Raw genomic sequence first — 18927 nt, 5'->3', positions numbered from 1 at the left:
GGGGCTGAGCCTTGGGTGCAGCCTGAGGATCTCCTGCAGCACCACGGGAGCTGTTCTGTCCTGCCTTTCTTTGCAGCTGAACCTGTTGGTGAAGGTGGTGCAGCTTCCCAACCCATCCCCATCACTGAGCCTCTGGGAGATGGTGAGGGTAGGTCAAGGCCTTTCCCCCTGCGAGAGCTGCCAGCTCAGAGCCCAAAGCTCGGCCAGGGGGGCATCGCTGCAGGTGCCAGGACAGAACCACGCACGTGTGTGCCCTGGCCCTGGGACATCCCCTCACTGCTCCTGGGGCTCAGTGCTGCCTGTGCAGATCTGCAGCGATGACAGAAGCTCCTGTGGCTGTTGAGTTACAGGTGTGGCTGCAGGGAGGACTTCTCTAGCTCCTTTTATGGCTACTGCCCGCAAGCCCAGCTCCCATCGCAGGGGTGAGTAGTGTGTCTCTGCTGACTCCACAGGCTGAGCACTGGTTTTGTGGGATCCACTGAGAAATGGAAATGTTTTGCTCTAAGGTCCTCCAACAGGGAACATAAAAGCTCCAGGATACAAGAAGCACCATGAGCCATCTGAAAACATGAGGCAAATGCTGAAGGAAATGGAACAGGCAGGACAAGGTGGGTGATTTCTCTCAGGCTTCCCCTGGGACTCAGCAGCCAGGGGCATTCCCTGCACATCTGGACAGGCTGTGCCCGACACAGCTGGAAAAGATTCATGGCAGCCTCGCTGCCCTGCTGCTGCTCTCATGGCCTGCAGGGCTGTTTCCCAGCCTGGGCTGGCTGCAGCTTCTCCCCAGCCTCTGCAGGAAGGCATTTGGCACCAGCTGACAGGGACCCCAAACTGCAGCACGGGCCTGACATGCCCTGCAATTTCCCATTCTCTGGGTTGATCAGAAAGGGCACCTGTTTGGAGAGCAGAGAGCTGTGGCCACCCAAATAGTTTTTAGAGATTTCCTAATTCTTAACCATTACTTTGACATTCACTGCCTCCTGAAGATGCCACCTTCCTACTGGGGAACAGCCCCACCTGATCCAGCTGTCCCTTTTCCTTCCTCTAGAAATGGAAGGAGAGGCTGTGCTGAAGGCTGAGTTTCCCAGAGGAAGCAGTGGCTCACTGGCAGCCTCTGCTGCAGGAAGGGAGGCGCTGCCAGGCACAGTCACAGGAGGTAATTGCTGTGCCTCTGGGCCTGAGCCCTGCTGAGCCTTGAGCTGCCCTCTCTGCTACTTGGCAGAGCCGGCACAACCTGGACAAGGCTGGCACAGCCCAGAGGAATTGTTATGCTCAGGGCACTCAGGGTACTGAGCAGTCCTGCTGGGGTCCCTCCATGGGAGACACATCCCAAAACCCGGGAGTGACTGCACGGGGTGCCCGTGGTGGGGAAAGGGCAGAGGGGGAGATGAAGGCTCCAGTGTGTCCCGACAGGGCCTGGGTATGAGCCCTTGGGCTGGGGGAGCAGTTCCAACAGAGGGAGGGAGAGAGGGAGTGCAGGAGGGAAGGAATGGTTCTGGCACTACATGCTGCACTTATCCTCAGGACTTTAGGGTTGTTTCCCTCTGTGGGAGGGAGAGGGCCCCATGGCCCTTGGGGTACTCATGCCACCCCTCCCAGGGATGTTGCACAGGGCCTGAAAAGAGGATGGAGAGTGGCCAGGAGCCAGCCCTGAGTTCCCCAGACCCCTGTGCAGCTTTGGCTGTGTCTTTTCACATCTGGATCCAATGGCCTTACCTGAACCCCTTGCAGTGCCCAGTTCCCACAGGCAGAGAGGGATCCCAGCACATCAGGAACTGGTTCTGGTCTTTGCTCCCTTCTAGATTGGTATCATAAAATGGCTTATATGGAAAATCTGGTGAATGATGGTTTGGAGAATCTAGATCGTGGTGGAGGCAAGTACTCCGTGTGTCTTTCCTAAAAGAATAATCAATGTCATTCTGACAAGAGCTCACTCATGATCCATTTACCTTAACATTATCTCAGGGCTGAAAGATTCTGTAAAACTTGCCCTGCTCCCTTCTAGAGCCCAACAGTGATTCCACAGGATCACTGTCAGTGGGAGGAAGGAGCATTTAGCTGCCCATCTTCCACTCATGTGCAATGTTAGTGTGTCCTTCTGTGTGCTCTGTGCAGCCCCAGAGAAGAGCAGAGAGGGAAGGGGCCAGGCCCCGGGCTGTGCCCCGGGGCTGAGCCTTTCACAGCTCCTTTGCCGGCCCCAGGGAGCCTGAGCTGCTCCTGCTGCTGCTGCCAAGCCCTGGCCTCCACTGGGGCTGGGTTTAGAGCTGCTGGCAGCTCCAGGGAGTCCTTTCTCCCCTGACTGCCCTGCAAGGAGCTCCTTCCTTCCCAGTGCAGGCCCACCGCAGGCTCGTGGTCCCCCTGCCCCTGCTCCTGAGTGGAAGGCAGAGCTGAGGGAATGCCTTGGAGGGCACCAATCACCCAGGGCCACTCACTGCCACTCCAACCTGAGGGAGACGTGCCACACCTTTCTGTTAAGGTCCTCCTAGAGAGAAGAACCAAGGCAGAGGAGACAGGAAATCCCTGGAGGCTGCCAAACATCTGGACCAAATGCTGAGTGATCTGGAGAGACAGCGTGGTGGGTGCATTTCCCTCCCCCTTCCCCTGGGACTCAGCAGCCAGGGGTGTTCCCTGCACATCTGGACAGGCTGTGCCTGGCACAGTGGGAAGGGATCCATGGCAGCCTCGCTGCCCCGCTGCTGCTCTCATGGCCTGCAGGGCTGTTTCCCAGCCTGGGCTGGCTGCAGCTTCTCCCCAGCCTCTGCAGGAAGACATTTGGCACCAGCTGACATGGAGCCCATACTGCACCATGGCCCATGCACACCCTGACATCCCCTGCAATTTCCTGGTCTCCAGGCAGATCAGGAGAGGTGGTGTTTTGGAGAAGGGAAGGTTCTTTCTACTTCCAAAAGTTCATCTGATTTCCTGATCATTCTCCATGACTTTGACCAGTATTGGGTCATGAAGATGGCACCTCCCCGATGGGGAAGAGTCCCATCTCATCCAGCTGTGCCTTTTCTTTCTCAAGCCATGAACCAAAAGTCTGTACAGAAGGTGGCTGTTCCAGAAAGAAGCAGTGGCCTAGTGCCAGCCTTTACTGCAGGAGGGCAGGAAGTTCCAGGCACTGGCACAGGAGGTAATTGCTCCAGTGTGTCCTGACAGGGCCTGACTCTGTCCCCTGGGGCTGGGGGAGCTGTCACAGGGCAGGGAGGGCCAGGGCTGGCAGGGGCTGCTCAGGGATGGGTTTGGCCCCTGTCCCTCCAAGCAGCCACGGCCCAAGCAGCTGCGCTGGCCCCGGGCTCTCCTGCCGGGCTGCTGGGCTTTGTTGGGTGGCACAGCCTGTGCCAAGGGGCGGCAAGGTGCCTGCAGGCCCCAGCTCTGGGCAAACAGAGAACGTCCTGGCCGTATCCACCGTGCTGCCAGCTCAGCAGTGCAGCACAGAGCGGGCTCACGCTCCCCATTGCTCCCACAGAAATGCTTGGCAAGTCCAGTACAGATGCCCTGAATCCACCGAGCACCCCAAGAGTTTTCTGCCCCCAGCATGTACGCAGGTCCTGCATGATAGGCACGGTGGTGACACTGTTCACTGTGCCACTTTCTGTGGTCCTGTTCTGTTTCGGGTTCCGGTGGTGGAAGGAACAAAAACAGTAAGTTGTTGCGGATTTCTACCCTCCAGCATCTTCAAAGGTTGCTGATAGGGAAGATTCCCGGTCATGCTGCAGTGGAGCTGTGGCCAGTCCATGGCTGTGCAAAGAACTCTGCTGAGGGTTCTGCTGCTGCCCAGTGCTTTCCTTGGCCTCTTCATTGCTGGGCCTTGTCCTGGGGGGCCGCTGGGGCTGCAGCCAGTGCTGGCTCCCCCTGAGGCTGCCTGGCCAGGAGCAGCCCCAGGGGCACAGGGCAGAGGCACAGCAAGGTGGGGAGGAGAAAGAGCGGGGACGAGATGGCCCCTGAAAGGCAGAGGCGCTCTGGGGCCCGCTCCTGGCCAGGGAGCCTGCCCAGAGCCGTCCCCTGCTCGCCGGGGCCTCGAGGGGCAGCTGTCCAGCTGGGTCAAGGTGTGCCAGCCGCTCCAGCCGTACTGGGGAGCCTTGCCAGCTCTGGGCCCTGCTGTGCAGGAGGGTCCCTGTGTGCCACTGGCAGCTGGGGCCTCAGCCACTGCTCTCTCCACAGCAGCGCTGCCGCAGCTCCAGCATCCCGGCCGAGAAGGCGTGACTCCCCCTCGCCCCCAGGGAGCCCAGAGAGCCTCGGGTCTGGCAGCTCTCAGACATCGCCTCAGCAGCAGCAGCTGCCCAAGAAAGCAGAGCCCCAGCGCTCCGTGCCTCCCCCACGGCCCCCCAGACCAGTTGTGATGCAGAAGCTTCCCGAGATCCCCCCACCTCCTCCCCTCCCGAGCCCCCCGCCCTGGTCCATCTAGGACTGGAAGTGGGCCAGCCATGGCAGGGCACGGGCTACCAACAGCTTGGGGCACCTGCTCTCCTTTACAAATAACACCCTTACCTATGCACAACAGCCACAGTCACTTTTCATACTGTTCTACCTTCAACAGGAAGGGCTGAAGATTCTTCCCTGTTCTGTTTCATCCTTTACCACTTAGATTTTCATACAGTTGGCTGCTGGCTGCATCTCTTAAAGGCTTTATTAGCATTGCATGTTTTACCCCACCTATCAGGCGAAAAAAAAAAAAAATATTATTCAGTTTAGACTTTGTTTTTAGTGTGGTTGGGCCACTCACATTTTGAGTAATTAATTTTCCATAATACTTCTTCCTTTTTCCTTACTATTCATAAAAAGTTCATCTGGACTTAAAAATCACCACAATTACTGAGACTTCTCTCAAAGCCGAGGGGAACCTAGCACAAAATATTCTCCCTGTGTACTGCACAACAAGAAATATTCAGAGGAAACTAGAGTGGCAGCTGAGGCTTGTGGAACTCCCAGAATAATGAGCCTGCAGAGGAGGCAAAGAGCCCTAGCCTTGGTTGAGGGAACTTCTCCTCACAGACTCCTCTGAGAATGTGGCACTCCAGGAGGGGAAAGCTTTTAAACCTTTGCCTTACCTTCCTCCTGTGCTAAAATGTAAGGCTCTTCCTGAGAATAAACTGAGCTATAAAATATTCTTTATTCCTCAACAAAGCTACTCAGGTTTTCGATTTATCTTAAAAGAGCAAAACCAAATGGGGCCAGAAATTTCCCATCAAAGCCTGTTTGCAGAGAAACCCCACCATAGGAAAGAAAATATTTATTAGCATCAGTTCACTCAAAAGAAACCCAGCCCTGAATTGAGCAGCGCTTTAAATGAACTTGAATTCACTTTCCTCACATATCAGCTGGTTTGGTTTGCTCTTTTTTTGTCCTAGAGAGAATATTCAAACTATTTGCTCTTGACAGGACTCCTTGGATGGTACTCAAACCTGGTTCCTCATGATGCCTTGTCTGGCCTGTTAATGCAGCCTGTTAGCAGCACCTGGCTTTGCCACCCTGCTCATGGTAGCGGGGCACGGCTGGTGCCATGGTTCCCTCTGGTGACACGGTCCCCTCTGGTGCCACAGTCCCCTCTGGTACCCCGGTCCCCTCTGGTGCCACAGTCCCTCTGGTGCCCGTCCTGGTTTGTGGCATGTCCATGCTGGTGGAGGATCCCTGCTTGTGCTGCTGACTGCGTTCAACAAGGCCGGTCCTACTCGCCAGCCAAAGAGAGACTAAAGTCACTGCTTTGGGCAGCTTCTTTGAGCGAGTTTAACGCTTACTCATCTCTATGCCAGACCCCTGAAAAGCCACACAGCAACACCATAAAGTCAGCTCATCGACAGAGGTGAGCAGGTCTGAGCGAACAGAAGGTCGGCTTTCAAGCACATTGGGTTTTTAATTTAGTGGAAGCACTCACTCGTTCACGAGCCTTACTTGTCCAAGTGGATTGTGCAATGCTGCTGTCTTGCTTGCGTTCAAGAGAAAGCAGAGGGGAGAAAGGAGTTAAGAAATGAGAGACGCACCTGTGGCGCAGGCTCGGCAGCCAGACGGAGCAGGGCGGCACCGGGCCGCTTTGCCGGAATCCCTTTTGGTGCCGGACAAAGGCGGACGCTGCTCGGCGAGCGGCGCTGGAGCGGCGGCGGCCCCGCCCCGCCCGTCCCGCCCCGCCGCGGGCCGGGGCCGAGCGCTCGGCCGGGCGGGCGCTCGGGATGCTCGGGCAGCGCCGCGGGCCGGGCGGGCGCGATGGAGCCGCCGGAGGGCTGGGACCCCTACGGGCGGCCGGCCCGGCGCACGCAGTGGCTGGTCAGCGCCCTCGCCTCCCACTATGGGCTGGTGCGCGGTGTGGAGAACGAGATCGCCGTGCTGGCCACCGGCCTGGACCGCTACCTGCAGGAGATCTTGCAGCGCCTGGGCCATGCCGGGGCGGGCCGCATCCCCGGCGAGGACTGCCGCACGCTGTGCCGGGTGCTGGGGCTGGAGGAGGCGGCGGAGCCCGAGGAGTGCGCGGGGCTGTGGGACGGGCTCTCGGCCGAGCTCACCTTCCGCCAGTTCCACGCGCGGCTCTGCGGCCACTTCAGCACCCGCGCGGGGCCGCGGCTGCCGCCGGGCCGGGAGAGCGAGCACATCGAGACCCAGATCCGCCTGCGCAGCCCCCGCCGCCGCCGCCGCCGCCGCGCCGACCCCGCCGGCCGCGGGGCCGCGGGCAGCGCCGAGCGGCGGCCGCCGGGGCCCCGCTGCCGAGAGCGCTGCGAGGAGATGGTGGCGCTGGAGCGGCCGAGGAGCGCATGGCCAGGCTGCGGGAGGAGAACGGCACCTGCGGGAGCTGCTGGAGCACATGCGCGCCGCCCTGCAGAGCAGCGGGGCGCGGTGCCTGGCGCTGCAGGTGAGTCCGGGCCGGCTTCTGCACCGGCCTCCCGGGGGCGGCTCGGCCGGGCCCGAGTGCTGCAGGAGAGATGCTGCTCTCGGAAAGTCAGTGCTGTAAATTGAGACGAATCATTTGATTCAGCCTTTTAAGATCAATTAATAATTTTATTAATTACAGCAAGCGATAGCAAGCAAACAGCGCTGGGTGCAGCTGGGGAGTCTGCGCTCTGCCATGGGGTGACACCCTTCCTTCTCTTCAGTCCCTTTTTATACTTTCCTTTTTCGTATCTTCTCTGCGTTGTGCTGGCAACAGTTGATTTCACAAGAGGGGTGATGGGTCTCCTCTGCTGCGGTTATCCAGCCAGTTCCAGCCAGTCCTGCAAGATCTTTCTTTTTTTTTCCATACATAGTTATCACATTGTTTTACAGTATTTGCTTGCGGTTACCTAGCCTTGCCTAATCTTGCAAGTTCCATGCCCCGACCCCCACCCTTTTCCTCTACCCTAATTTCACACTCTTGATGAACAAACAAGGCAATGCAGTTTTTCACATTCCCCCGTTTTTTTTTCTTCTACCATTTTGTTCATCAAATCGTTTTATTTTTTGGTGGGCTAGAATTAAAGTCTCTCCTACTTCAGGATTTCTAGGGAGAGTTTCATATTTGGCTTTGATCAGCATCAGGTGTGCTGCCTTCAATTTTCTTTTTGCTATTCCAATTTTATCTCCTGCTGTTTGCCAATCTGAGGCTATTGTTTTACACTCTCAGTACCTACAGAAATATTCCCTAGGGTAATTGCAATACCCTTTCCCTGGGTTTGATGCTGGACGCATATAAAATCCTATGTTATTAAAACAGGGCTCTACAGGGGCTAGTTTGCATAACCGTGGGGTAAATCTAGGGGGTCTGGATGTTATCTGACTCTGAATTACTCTACTATATACTCCAGTTATTGTCTACTTAAAGGGTTGGTGCAAAGCTGGGGAACCCTCTCTTTGGTATACAGTACAAAGCACTAACATATTATTTTCCAATAAGGGTGGGGTTATGACCTTGTTTTTATTGCATAATATCTTGTTTTCCCCTCTTGGGTTTGTTGCCTTTCTGGTGTTTCAGAGGCAATCAGACCGGTCGTCTGGGGGAGCCTAGTACTCGGTTGGCAATAGTTGGAGCATTTCAGCATTATTCTATTTGGGGGGGACCTGGCTTTTTCCCCTCTGCCTCGCTTGCCGTCTCCGGTGCTTCAAGCCGCGAGGTGAATTATCTCCTCGGCAGCAGCGGTACTCGTCTGGGCGTCCTTTCCCCTGCTCCCGCCTAACTTCATACTGTTCCCAATTTTTATCTTTGACCGGGGGTGGGTCGCACGGGACCCCCTTTAGTTCCCTCTGACAACACCTTTTTAGAATTTGGGCAACAAATGGAGTGGGTTTGTTAGTATGGAAACAAAAGTTTCCTGATGCACTCCTTTGGTGTATATTTTTTACCAGTCCTCAGACTCGAAACAAATCTACTGATTTTTCAATTTTCTTGATTTTAACACAATTTCTGTTCAGACCCCAGTTGGCGGCCTCCCCCCTTGGCAATGGACCTGCCACCGTTCTTGGCAAATTTTACATGCAAAGCACCTGAAAGGACAACAATCACAATCTACCTTATTACAAATTATCAAATAATCATTAAAATAATTACTAACACACACAAAAGGATAATAAGTATAATCTACCTTATTATAAACTACTAAAAAATTACTAATAAGTAGGTAATTATATCCCTTTTTGTTCTCCTTTGCAACCGACTTAAATGATGCACACAGAGTTCCTAGATTTTTCTTAATGGTGACCTTCAAATTCCTAGGCTGGCTGTCTACTTTCCACTGGTCATCCATGGTGGCTGGACTTTTAACTCGACTGGCATGCGTCCACTCTTTCTCGGCCGTCCGTATCACAGTTCTTGTGGTTTTCTTTCTTCTCAGATTTTACTAAAAGTAGGAACTACTTCATAGGCATATTTAGAATTAGTAAAAATAGTCCCACTTTTTCCTTTCAATAAATTTAGAGCTTTAAGCACAGCATATAATTTGCATGCTTGGGCTGACCAGCTGGGGCTAAGGGGACCAGATTCTACTGTCTTAAATGTTTTCTCATCTATTATAGCATACCCGATTTTTTTTTTTTAATTTTTTTTTTTTTTCAGAACTCGAGAGAACTTGTCTACATATAATTGAGCTTCTTCTTTTAGTTTTTCTTCCTCATGATCTGGCTTTATTTTTGTTTGTTCCTTTATCTGTTGGAGGTAAACATGTGTTAGTTCTGTAATTGGTTCTTTATATAAAAAAACACTGGGCCGGGTTTTTCAGGCCCGTGGTTTCTTAACTTAGGCGAAGAGACTAGGATGCCTTCATACGTTAGGAGTCTGGCATCCGTTATCTATTTGTCGGCCTTCTGTTGCAAAACTCCATGAATGTTATGGGGAGATAAGACTTTTAGCTCACTTCCAAAGGTTATCTTCCCAGCTTCCTCTATCAGAAGAGCAGTGGCTGGCTAATGGGATCAAGGAGTTTGGAGAGATATGCTACTGTTTTGGTTTTTTTTTTTGTTTTGTTTTGTTTTGTTGTATGTGTTGGGTTTTTTTTTTGTTTGTTCGTTTGGGTTTTTTTTTTTGCAATTAATAAATCATCCACATATTAATAACACTGTCCCTTCCCCTAAAGAATAACTTGCCAGTATTTGTTCTAAAACTTATCCAAACAGATTTGGGGATTTTGTAAATCTCTGGGGAAGGACTGTCCATCTAAATTTTTTTTTTTTTTGGTTTCAGTCCTTGCCTCCCCTCCTTAGGTATAGGATATTGCTTAATTCTGACAGGTATCTCCGGGTTCCTAATAGTTACTTCAAAGGGTTCAATGTTTAATTTTCCTGTACTATTAGGGGAGTACCAAACCTCTGAATTAATCTTTTTCTCATCCTCAGCCTGGAGAGGACACAATTTTACTGTTAGTTCTCCCTTGCTAATCTCTATCCCTATCCCAAATTTAACTATCAAATCTCTTCTCAGTAAATTATAATCTGCTTTTGGAACTAATAAAAATTACTCAATTACTAATTTGGAGTTACTTTCTAAAAGGACATCCTTGATTACAGGTACTCCAAAGGGTTTCCCTTTGGCTCTAATCACTTGTATTATTTCAGATGAAATCTTACACCCTTGGGGAAGGGTCCGGACACTCGGTCTTTCCGCCCCTGAGTCCACAAGGAACTCATATTCTTGCTTCTGGGGACCTATTTTTAATTTTACCAGGGGCTCTGTTCTTTCTCTTGTCCCCAGCAGATAGAGCCCCTGACACCCCTAATCTTCCTTAAACTGCTCTTCATCAGCCATCCTTTGTCGGCATTCCCGCTTCATATGTCCCTTTTTCCCCCAGTAAAAGCAAACAATCCTATCTCCTCTACCTTGTCTTCCTTCATTCACCTGCCGACCAGCTCCCCTCAAACCTCCTGGGTGGCCACCACCCCTTCTTTGGGGAGATTGCCTCTGTCCTTCCCTTACAGCTGCTAACATAATCTTAGACTGCTTCTTGTAGTTCTCATCCTCCCTCCTAACATAAACCTTCTGAGCCTCCCGCAGTAACTCATCCAGCCCCCTCGCTTGCCTCCCTTCTAACTTTTCCAACTTCTTTCTAATATCCATCCACGAGTTTACCACAAAATGAACTTTCAACAGTGTCTCCCCTTCAGGAGTGTTAGGGTCCACTCCTGAATATAACTGAAAGGCTTTTCTCAGCCTCTCCAACAACTCAGTTGATCTTCATCCTTTTTCTGTTGTTCCTTGAATGCCTTTTGTACATTCTGTCCATGAGGGACAGCCTTCCTTATTCCCTGTATTATTATATTTCGCAAATCGCCCATATGGGTATGGTGTAACGGGTCTTGATTATTCCACTGGGGATTCTGTAGGGGCCATTTAGTATCTGCTAATGGTCCCTGCTGATGTTCATCATCCCAGATTCTCATGCCCGTTTCCCTAATCATTCTCCTTTCTTCTGCAGAAAACAAAATCCCTAACATGGATTGCATCTCCTCCCAAGTATAAATATTAGGTCCCAAAAAATGATCCAACCGCTCCACCACCCCTAAAGGATCTTCTAACAAATTTCCGAGTTCCTTTTTAAATTCCCTAGCATTCCCCGAGTTTAATGGGACGGATATGTACCCTATTCCTAGAATCTGGGCAGGCTGTCCTGGTTGCGCTGCATTTGGGTTAGGCACCATTCCCATTCCATGCTCCCTAAGGGGAAATATAGCCAATTCTTGCTTTCCCTTTTGTCGGGTCTGGCTTCGGGTTACTCGCCGAGAACCCTCAGGGATACTTTCCTCCAACCTTTCACCTTCTGGACCCTCATCCTCCGATAATTCTTGGGTGGGTGCCGAGGGACCCGGGTGGTCTACTAGCAAAGGATCCGGGGGCGGGGGGTATAAAGGTTGTGGCGGTGGAGGTGGCAATGGAAGAGAGGGTGGTGGTGGCGGTATATAGGGAGGGGGGATACCTGGGGGTAATTCAATTTCTTTTGGCCTCTTTTTCTTCCTCTCGATATTGAGAGCAAATAATTTTGTCCTTGTCTATCCTCTTATCTAGAGGACTGCATATTTACTTTTTTCTAAATTAAGGGGTTCTTTTGAATTAATGTAAATATTTAAGGCCTGACAGATCCAATCCTCAAAAGACCCAAATATCGGCCAATATAACTGATCCCCTCTTATTTGTTTCCCCCCCCAAACTTCCATGCAGTAATGAGCCATTTTTTCTTTATCTTTTCCCTTCCTAGAAGGAAAGGCATTCCAGTATTTAATCATTGAGCCTAATGGACTATTCTCTGAAATATGGGGAAGTTTTACAGGGATTCCCCCACCCATGGGTTCAGCAGGCTTGCTTTTCCTCTGACCCATTTTCTGGAGTGCCTTCTAACACACACACACTTGCTTCCCTCAATTCGTGGCCCAGTCCGTCGCCGGATATGGGAACCGCACTACTATGAGGTCCGCACTTGCCTGGGGAGTCCGAGCTGCCGGCCCCCCTCTCATACACCACACTCGTCACACTGCAGGATTCCCGACCCCCGACCAGGCGGTCCTGTTCTCCCAGAACAGGCCTCCTCCGGACACCAGGTCCTTCGGAAAATACTTACACCATCCGGTGTCTTTGCCCGGGGCTTCGTGCACAAAGATTAAGGGGGTCGCCGGCAGTTCTTTGCTTGCTATCGGATTTTAGGTTCATCGGTTGGAGTCTGGGGAGGAGTGTACCCGTAAGGCCACTGTTAAAGCAAAGGCAGTGGGGCGCCTCCTTAGCGAGGCCCCCTCTCCAGGTGTTCCGATCCGAGTCACGGCACCAAATTTGTTATAAATTGAGACGAATAATTTGATTCAGCCTTTTAAGTTAAATTAATAATTTTATTAATTACAGCAAGCAATAGCAAGCAAACAGTGCTGGGTGCAGCTGGGGAGTCTCCGCTCCGCCAAGGGCTGACACCCTTCCTTCTCTTCAGTCCCTTTTTATACTTTTCTGTTTCGTATCTTCTCTGAGTTGTGCTGGCAACAGTTGATTTCACAAGAGGGGTGATGGGTCTCCTCCACTTGAGGTTATCAGTTCCAGCCAGTCCTGCAAGATCTTTTTTTTTTGTTTCCATATATAGTTATCACATTGTTTTACAGTATTTGCTTGCAGTTACCTAGCCTTGCCTAATCCTGCAAGTTCTATACCCTGACCCCCACCCTTTTCCTCTACCCTAATTTCACACTCTTGATGAACAAACAAGGCAATGCAGTTTTTCACAGTCAGTGTTTGTCACCCCTCCACTGCTGGACCGAGACCGCAGTTGTTCATTCAGCCTTGGCATTAACTTTTTTTTATAAAGTTGAGTTACAGGGAGGCTTTAAGGAGCAAGGTATGGCACCGGTGTGCCATTAACTATAGTTATGGATAGCACTCTATTTAAAGTGTAGGGGAGCTCAGCTAAACAAACCCACGTGTACAATGCTGCTGCTTCTTCTACTGCATGTGCAGTCAGGATGTGCTGATAGCATTTGCTGGATGTGCACCACCACAGGGTTTTTCCTGAAGTAACAACTTTTGGATTCTTACCTGCACAAGCAGATGCAGTGTCTCAGTCAGAAGTGCCTATAAGAAATATTGGAAGGATGTTTTCTTCAGAGTGTGGTCACAAGAGTTCAGAGTTGGAGCCAGTTCTGCAGGCAGACTGATTAATAGTCTGGGGCTCCTCTGCAGAGCCCCATTAATTCTGGGGCTGGCTTCTGCTGGTTCTGCTATCCTGGCTCGAGTGACACACTTAACAGCAGTTCCATTACTCTGTCATGAAATAGCGTGGAACAGGCAGAGCAGGGAAGGGCAGCATGAACCGATTGTTCTGGCAGCTCTGACCAGGTCTGACCAGGTCTGATTTGATACTCACACAGCACTCACAGAACCCTGCTCCACCTGTGACACTTCCACTTGCAGTAGATGACTGTTCTCTTCACAATGTCCAGCAAGGCAGGTCAAAGACACTTTCACCATTTGCATCTAAAAAAGGGAAAGGAAATCAGCAGCAGCCATGAAGTCACCAGTCTGAGGTCCCAGGAAGAATGAAAACTACAAAGAGGAGAGCCCCAGAACACCCCCAGCTGCTCCCTGCCCTCTTCTTCTGAACACAACTTCATTGGAAATCTTTTTCAGCAAACTTCTGACTCCTAAGTACAGACCATAGTGATGACATTACAGGTATACAGAAACTTGTGCAATAACATAATAGTGAGTAGTTTGAAAAGTGAATGCATAGCTAGGTATTAAAATCTACTTTCCAGATATTGTTTCCTTGTCCTCAGTATTTGGCAAAGGTCAAGTAGCATTAGTTGCTGATCAACTCTATGTGATCAAAAAAAAAAAAGCCAACAAAGCCCAATCCAGCTACTTTCAGTCTTAATTAAAATCTATCAATTTCTCCCTGCTTTGTGCTCCTGGTCATTACAGGTGGGGCTGCAGGGAGGACTTTCCCTACTCCACGGCTGGATGCTGCACACAAGTCCAGCTCCCATTGCAGGGGTGAGTAATGTGTCCTTGCTCACCCCACAGGCTGAGCTTTGGTTTTGTGCAATCCATTCCTGGAAAATGGAAATATTTCTCTTAAGGTCCCCTGAGAAGAAAGAACAAACCTACAGGAGAGAGTAAGTCCCTGGAGGAATCCAAACATCTGGAACAAATCCTGAGTGATCTGGAGAGACACCGTGGTGGGTGCATTTCCCTCAGCTTTCCCTGGGACTCAGCAGCTGGGACCTTTCCCTGCACATCTGGACAGTCCCTGCCCAGCACAGTGGGAAGGGATCCATGGCAGCCTCGCTGCCCCGCTGCTGCTCTCACAGCCTGCAGGGCTGTTTCCCAGCCTGGGCTGGCTGCAGCTTCTCCCCAGCCTCTGCAGGAAGGCATTTGGTACAGGGAGCCCCAACTGCACCACGGGCTTGCAATCCCCGGCAATTTCCTGGCCTCCAGGCAGTTCAGGCAGGGCGCTGTTTGTAAAACAGTGGGTCCTGTGGCAGCCCCAAGAGCCTTGGCCTCTTCCTGACCCTTATCCATGTCTTTGACAAGTATTGCACCCTGAGGATGCCACCTCCCCAGTGGGGAATGGTTACACCTGATCCAGCTGACCCTTTTCCTTTCTCCAGAGATGGACCACAGGGCTTTGCTGAACGCAGCACTCTCTGGAGGAAGCAATGGCTCCATGCCAGCCCCCGATGCACGAATGAGGGAGATGCCAGACAGTGCCACAGAAGGTGATTGCTGTGCCAGGCTCAGCCAGCCTGAGCAGTCCTGGTGGGGTCCCTCTGTGGGAGCCACATCCTGAAACCTGGGAGTGGCTGCACGGGGTGCCCAGGATGGGGAAAGGCCGGAGAGGGAGAGCAAGGCTCCAGTGTGTCCTAACAGGGCCTGACTCTGTCCCCTGGGGCTGGGGGAGCTGTCACAGGGCAGGGAGGGCCAGGGCTGGCAGGGGCTGCTCAGGGATGGGTTTGGCCCCTGTCCCTCCAAGCAGCGACGGCCCAAGCAGCTGCGCTGGCCCCGGGCTCTCCTGCCGGCCTGCTGGGCTTTGTTAGGTGGCACAGCCTGTGCCAAGGGGCGGCAAGGTGCCTGCAGGCCCCAGCTCTGGGCAAACAGAGAACGTCCTGGCCGTATCCACCGTGCTGCCAGCTCAGCAGTGCAGCACAGCGCGGGCTCACGCTCCCCATTGCTCCCACAGACGTTATCACTGAAACAGGAATATATGTCCTGGATCCAGTGCGCATCCCAAGAATTGTCTGCCCCCAGCATGTGCACAGGTCCTGCATGATAGGCACGGTGGTGACACTGTTCACTGTGCCACTTGTGCTGATGGGCTGCTATCTTGGCATTCGGAAGCAAGAGAGCAGTCAGTAGTTCATTTTTCTCCACAGTTTTCTTGTAACTCTGCTCATAGCACTGGTACCGAACTTGTAGTCATGCTGCATGGAGCTGTGGCCAGTCCATGGCTGTGCAAAGAACTCTGCTGAGGGTTCTGCTGCTGCCCAGTGCTTTCCTTGGCCTCTTCATTGCTGGGCCTTGTCCTGGGGGGCCGCTGGGGCTGCAGCCAGTGCTGGCTCCCCCTGAGGCTGCCTGGCCAGGAGCAGCCCCAGGGGCACAGGGCAGAGGCACAGCAAGTTCTCAACAGTATTTGGGCAACACACATCAGGACAGGACACTGCTTATTTAGTAGCTCATGTAAAGTTTCATGGTAACAGTGATTTTACCGCACAAGTAAATTTGTTCCTGTTCTGTGTTTAAAGAAATCCATCCTGATGAAGGTTTAGCTTTGGCCTTGAGGCTTTGCTCTTTGTGTGAGTCCTGTTGTGGATTGATTCCCACTCAGTCTTGGAGCCAGTTTGGGGTAAAGGCTCATCCCGGCCCTGACTCTTGGCAGTTCTGGGCTCAAAAGGACCATCAATGCTGCACTGCACATGACGGGGGTTTAGGGCTGGATTATCAAAGGGCTCTGAGAAGTTTAAATTACAGTCTTTTTTTCTACATCGTTTTCTTTACGGAATTCCTTCCCTTTTTTAAAACTTGAAAGTTTGAAAAAGTTGAAAACTTGAAAGTTTGAAAAAAACCTTATTTTCCAGAGCTTATTCCAGTTATTTGATAAAGTGAATTATGGCCTATTTACCCCATGGCTGAATTAGAAAACAGTAAGTACAATAATATGAAATAATATTTACACTCCTATGTCTTTCACAGACTCATGAAACTTATGTTGGCTTGATGTGACCAACAGAAGAGTTTTGCTCTGCTTTTAGTTCAAAGAAGAAGCAGCCTCGGAACCTGTTGAGAAGACTCTCTTCACTTCATAGCTGAAGCAAACTTCCAGGGTTCTTTATTGAGGAATATAAAATCTATCTTTTCTGTATATATTCCTGACAAGTAACCGATGGAAATTAGGGATTTGGACTCTTTGGGAAGTACTGACCAGTTGGACATTGGCTCTCTGAAGCTCACTCTGTAATAATCAGTCTTTTTCAGAAGAGAATGTTCAGTATCTTCCTGGCATTACGTTTATATTTGTATTCAAAAAGACATCTTGAAAGAGATTTACAACAGCTCTTTACGGTGCCTTAGTTGACTTCTATCTCTTTCACCATAGGTGCCGATGAAAACCTGGATGGCTCCATTAAAAAAGCTGCAAAGCAGATCCTGGAAAAGGGCGCATACATCTGCTCCCACCCTCTAGACAGGAACTTCTGATCCCTCCCTGACAGCAGGCACTCATGAATGGAAATCAGGGACGAATTTGCTGCAGTTCCTGTATTGGACACCTTAAAAGCATCTGTTATTTAATGTCTTTACTAAATGTATCTGTATAAAATAAAACTTCTTTCTAACCACAATTCATAGGAAAAGGATAAATGAAGAGATTTTATTTAAAGCTGAAGTGACTTGATTATAGACATAGATTAGATTGATACAGATATAGATATATAAATTAGATATAGATATAGATATAGATATAGATATAGATATAGATATAGATATAGATATAGATATAGATATAGATATAGATATAGATATAGATATAGATATAGATATAGATATAGATATATCCAGTGTGGTGGTGTCTGTAGCTCTTCTCTTGAGCACTGAGGTCTTGAGGTGTTGTTTCTATTGTGTTTTCAATTGCAATTCTGTTTCAATGCTCGGTTCTATAAACCTCCCACTTTTGTGTTGCTATAGCATATTTTATCCTTAATGGATTGTTCCTTTCCCCTTGTGTTGTTGGTTTTGCCCTGGTTGTCCAACTTGCCAAAGACCTGCCCTTTGTAGCCGAATGTTCCCTGTTCCTCGTGCCACTGAATGTCAATCCCTTCTCATAATCGCCCCTTTCTCCAGAAACTTCCCTGTCCTTTTTGTATCCTTCGAGGCTCCATTGGTTTGTTTCAATTGTTTCCCTCCCCTCTAATTCCCTATTGGTTTAAACATTGTAATCCCCGCCTTGTGCTCCTCCCCAGGATTCTCCCAGTTGGTTAAAGCTCTGTACCCTCTCCTGTTTAAAAACCCTCCCGCAGCCTGCATTTGTGTGTTTCTGTCACTGACTCTCCTGGCAATAAACGCAGTTAGCAATCATACAGAAGACCTCTCCTTATTCCTTGTCCCTGCTCTTGACACTTTGCTCCTGTGCCATAGAGCAGTTGTGCCCTACAGCCGCACCCTGAATTGCGTGGCTGGAGAGACAGCATGGTGGGTGCATTTCCCTCCCCCTTCCCTTTGGACTCAGCAGCTGGGACCCTTCCCTGCACATCTGGACAGGCCGTGCCCGGGACAGTGGGAACGGATCCATGGCAGCCTTGCTGCCCCGCTGCTGCTCTCAGGACCTGCAGGGCTGTTTACCAGCCTGGGCTGGCTGCAGCTTCTCCCCAGCCTCTGCAGGAAGGCATTTGGCACCAGCTGATAAGGAGCTCAAATTGCACCATGGGCCTGAGATGCCTGCAATTTCCTGCTCTCTGGGGAGATGCAGAGAGGCAGCTGTTTACTGAAGGGTGGAGTTTTGGAGCAGCTCCAAAACTCTGGGCATTTGCCTTGTCTTTATCCACCTCTTTGACAAGTATTGCTGGGAGCAGAAGAGCACAGCAGAGAGGAATTATGGCATGCAGGCTCAGGGCTTTGGGCACTGAGCAGTCCTGTGCCAAGAGGCGGCAAGGTGCCTGCAGGCCCCAGCTCTGGGGAAAACAGAGAGTGAGAATGTGCTGGCCGTATCCACCGTGCTGCCAGCTCAGCAGTGCAGCATAGCAATGGCTCACTCTTTCCATTGCTCCCAAGATGCAGCTGGCACCTCAACACGTGCTGACAAAATCTGGAAAAGCATGAGAAGAGATTTCTGCTGGGGAACATCTTGTTTGATGAAGTTGGTGGCCATTGTGGCTGGTGCAGCACTTGGCCTGATGATGTGCTCGCCTGGAATCTGGTATTTCTGCATGAGAAATTGGTGAGTGTTTTGCTGATCTCATTCTCCAAGAGCTTCCTTTAAAGGCTGCTGACAGTCAGGGAAGATTCCCAGTGAGGCTGCAGTGGAGTTGTGGCCAGTCCATGGCTGTGCAAAGAACTCTGCTGAGGGTTCTGCTGCTGCCCAGTGCTTCCCTTGGCCTCTTCATTGCTGGGCCTTGTCCTGGGGGGCCGCTGGGGCTGCAGCCAGTGCTGGCTCCCCCTGAGGCTGCCTGGCCAGGAGCAGCCCCAGGGGCACAGGGCAGAGGCACAGCAAGGTGGGGAGGAGAAAGAGCGGGGACGAGATGGCCCCTGAAAGGCAGAGGCGCTCTGGGGCCCGCTCCTGGCCAGGGAGCCTGCCCAGAGCCGTCCCCTGCTCGCCGGGGCCTCGAGGGGCAGCTGTCCAGCTGGGCCAAGGTGTGCCAGCCGCTCCAGCCGTGCTGGGGAGCCTTGCCAGCTCTGGGCCCTGCTGTGCAGGAGGGTCCCTGTGTGCCACTGGCAGCTGGGGCCTCAGCCACTGCTCTCTCCCAAGGTGCTGCTGCTGTGCATCCTCAGAAGACTAGCCTAACAACTCAGGCAGACAG

At 51.3% G+C, this 18927-nt stretch overlaps 1 protein-coding gene across 1 annotated transcript; it reads left to right on the top strand.

The window, feature by feature from the left end:
- The first annotated feature begins 3555 nt into the window (after positions 1-3555).
- On the top strand, positions 3556-16612 carry LOC146764625 (EF-hand and coiled-coil domain-containing protein 1-like). The gene is made up of 6 exons (XM_085564069.1): positions 3556-3644; positions 6063-6720; positions 6752-6841; positions 12086-12119; positions 14530-14637; positions 16512-16612. Exons 1-6 carry the CDS (start codon positions 3556-3558, stop codon positions 16610-16612), a joined length of 1080 nt encoding a protein of 359 aa, XP_085420195.1.
- Positions 16613-18927: the final 2315 nt, after the last annotated feature.

Source organism: Lonchura striata, chromosome 32, assembly GCF_050655825.1.
Source record: "Lonchura striata isolate lonStrDom1 chromosome 32, ASM5065582v1, whole genome shotgun sequence".
In the NCBI taxonomy this organism is placed as follows: Eukaryota; Metazoa; Chordata; class Aves; order Passeriformes; family Estrildidae; genus Lonchura; species Lonchura striata.
The sequence above is the reverse complement of the archived record's forward strand: the minus strand, read 5'-3'. Positions and strand labels throughout refer to the sequence as shown.

Excerpts from the sequence above, each read along its gene's own strand:
- LOC146764625 (XM_085564069.1), top strand. The coding sequence starts at position 3,556 with ATGATAGGCACGGTGGTGACACTGTTCACTGTGCCACTTTCTGTGGTC. Across the intron at positions 3,645-6,062 it reads TGGTGGAAGGAACAAAAACA|GCGGACGCTGCTCGGCGAGC; the intron begins GTAAGTTGTTGC and ends TGCCGGACAAAG. Across the intron at positions 6,721-6,751 it reads AGCGCTGCGAGGAGATGGTG|GCTGCGGGAGGAGAACGGCA; the intron begins GCGCTGGAGCGG and ends GCGCATGGCCAG.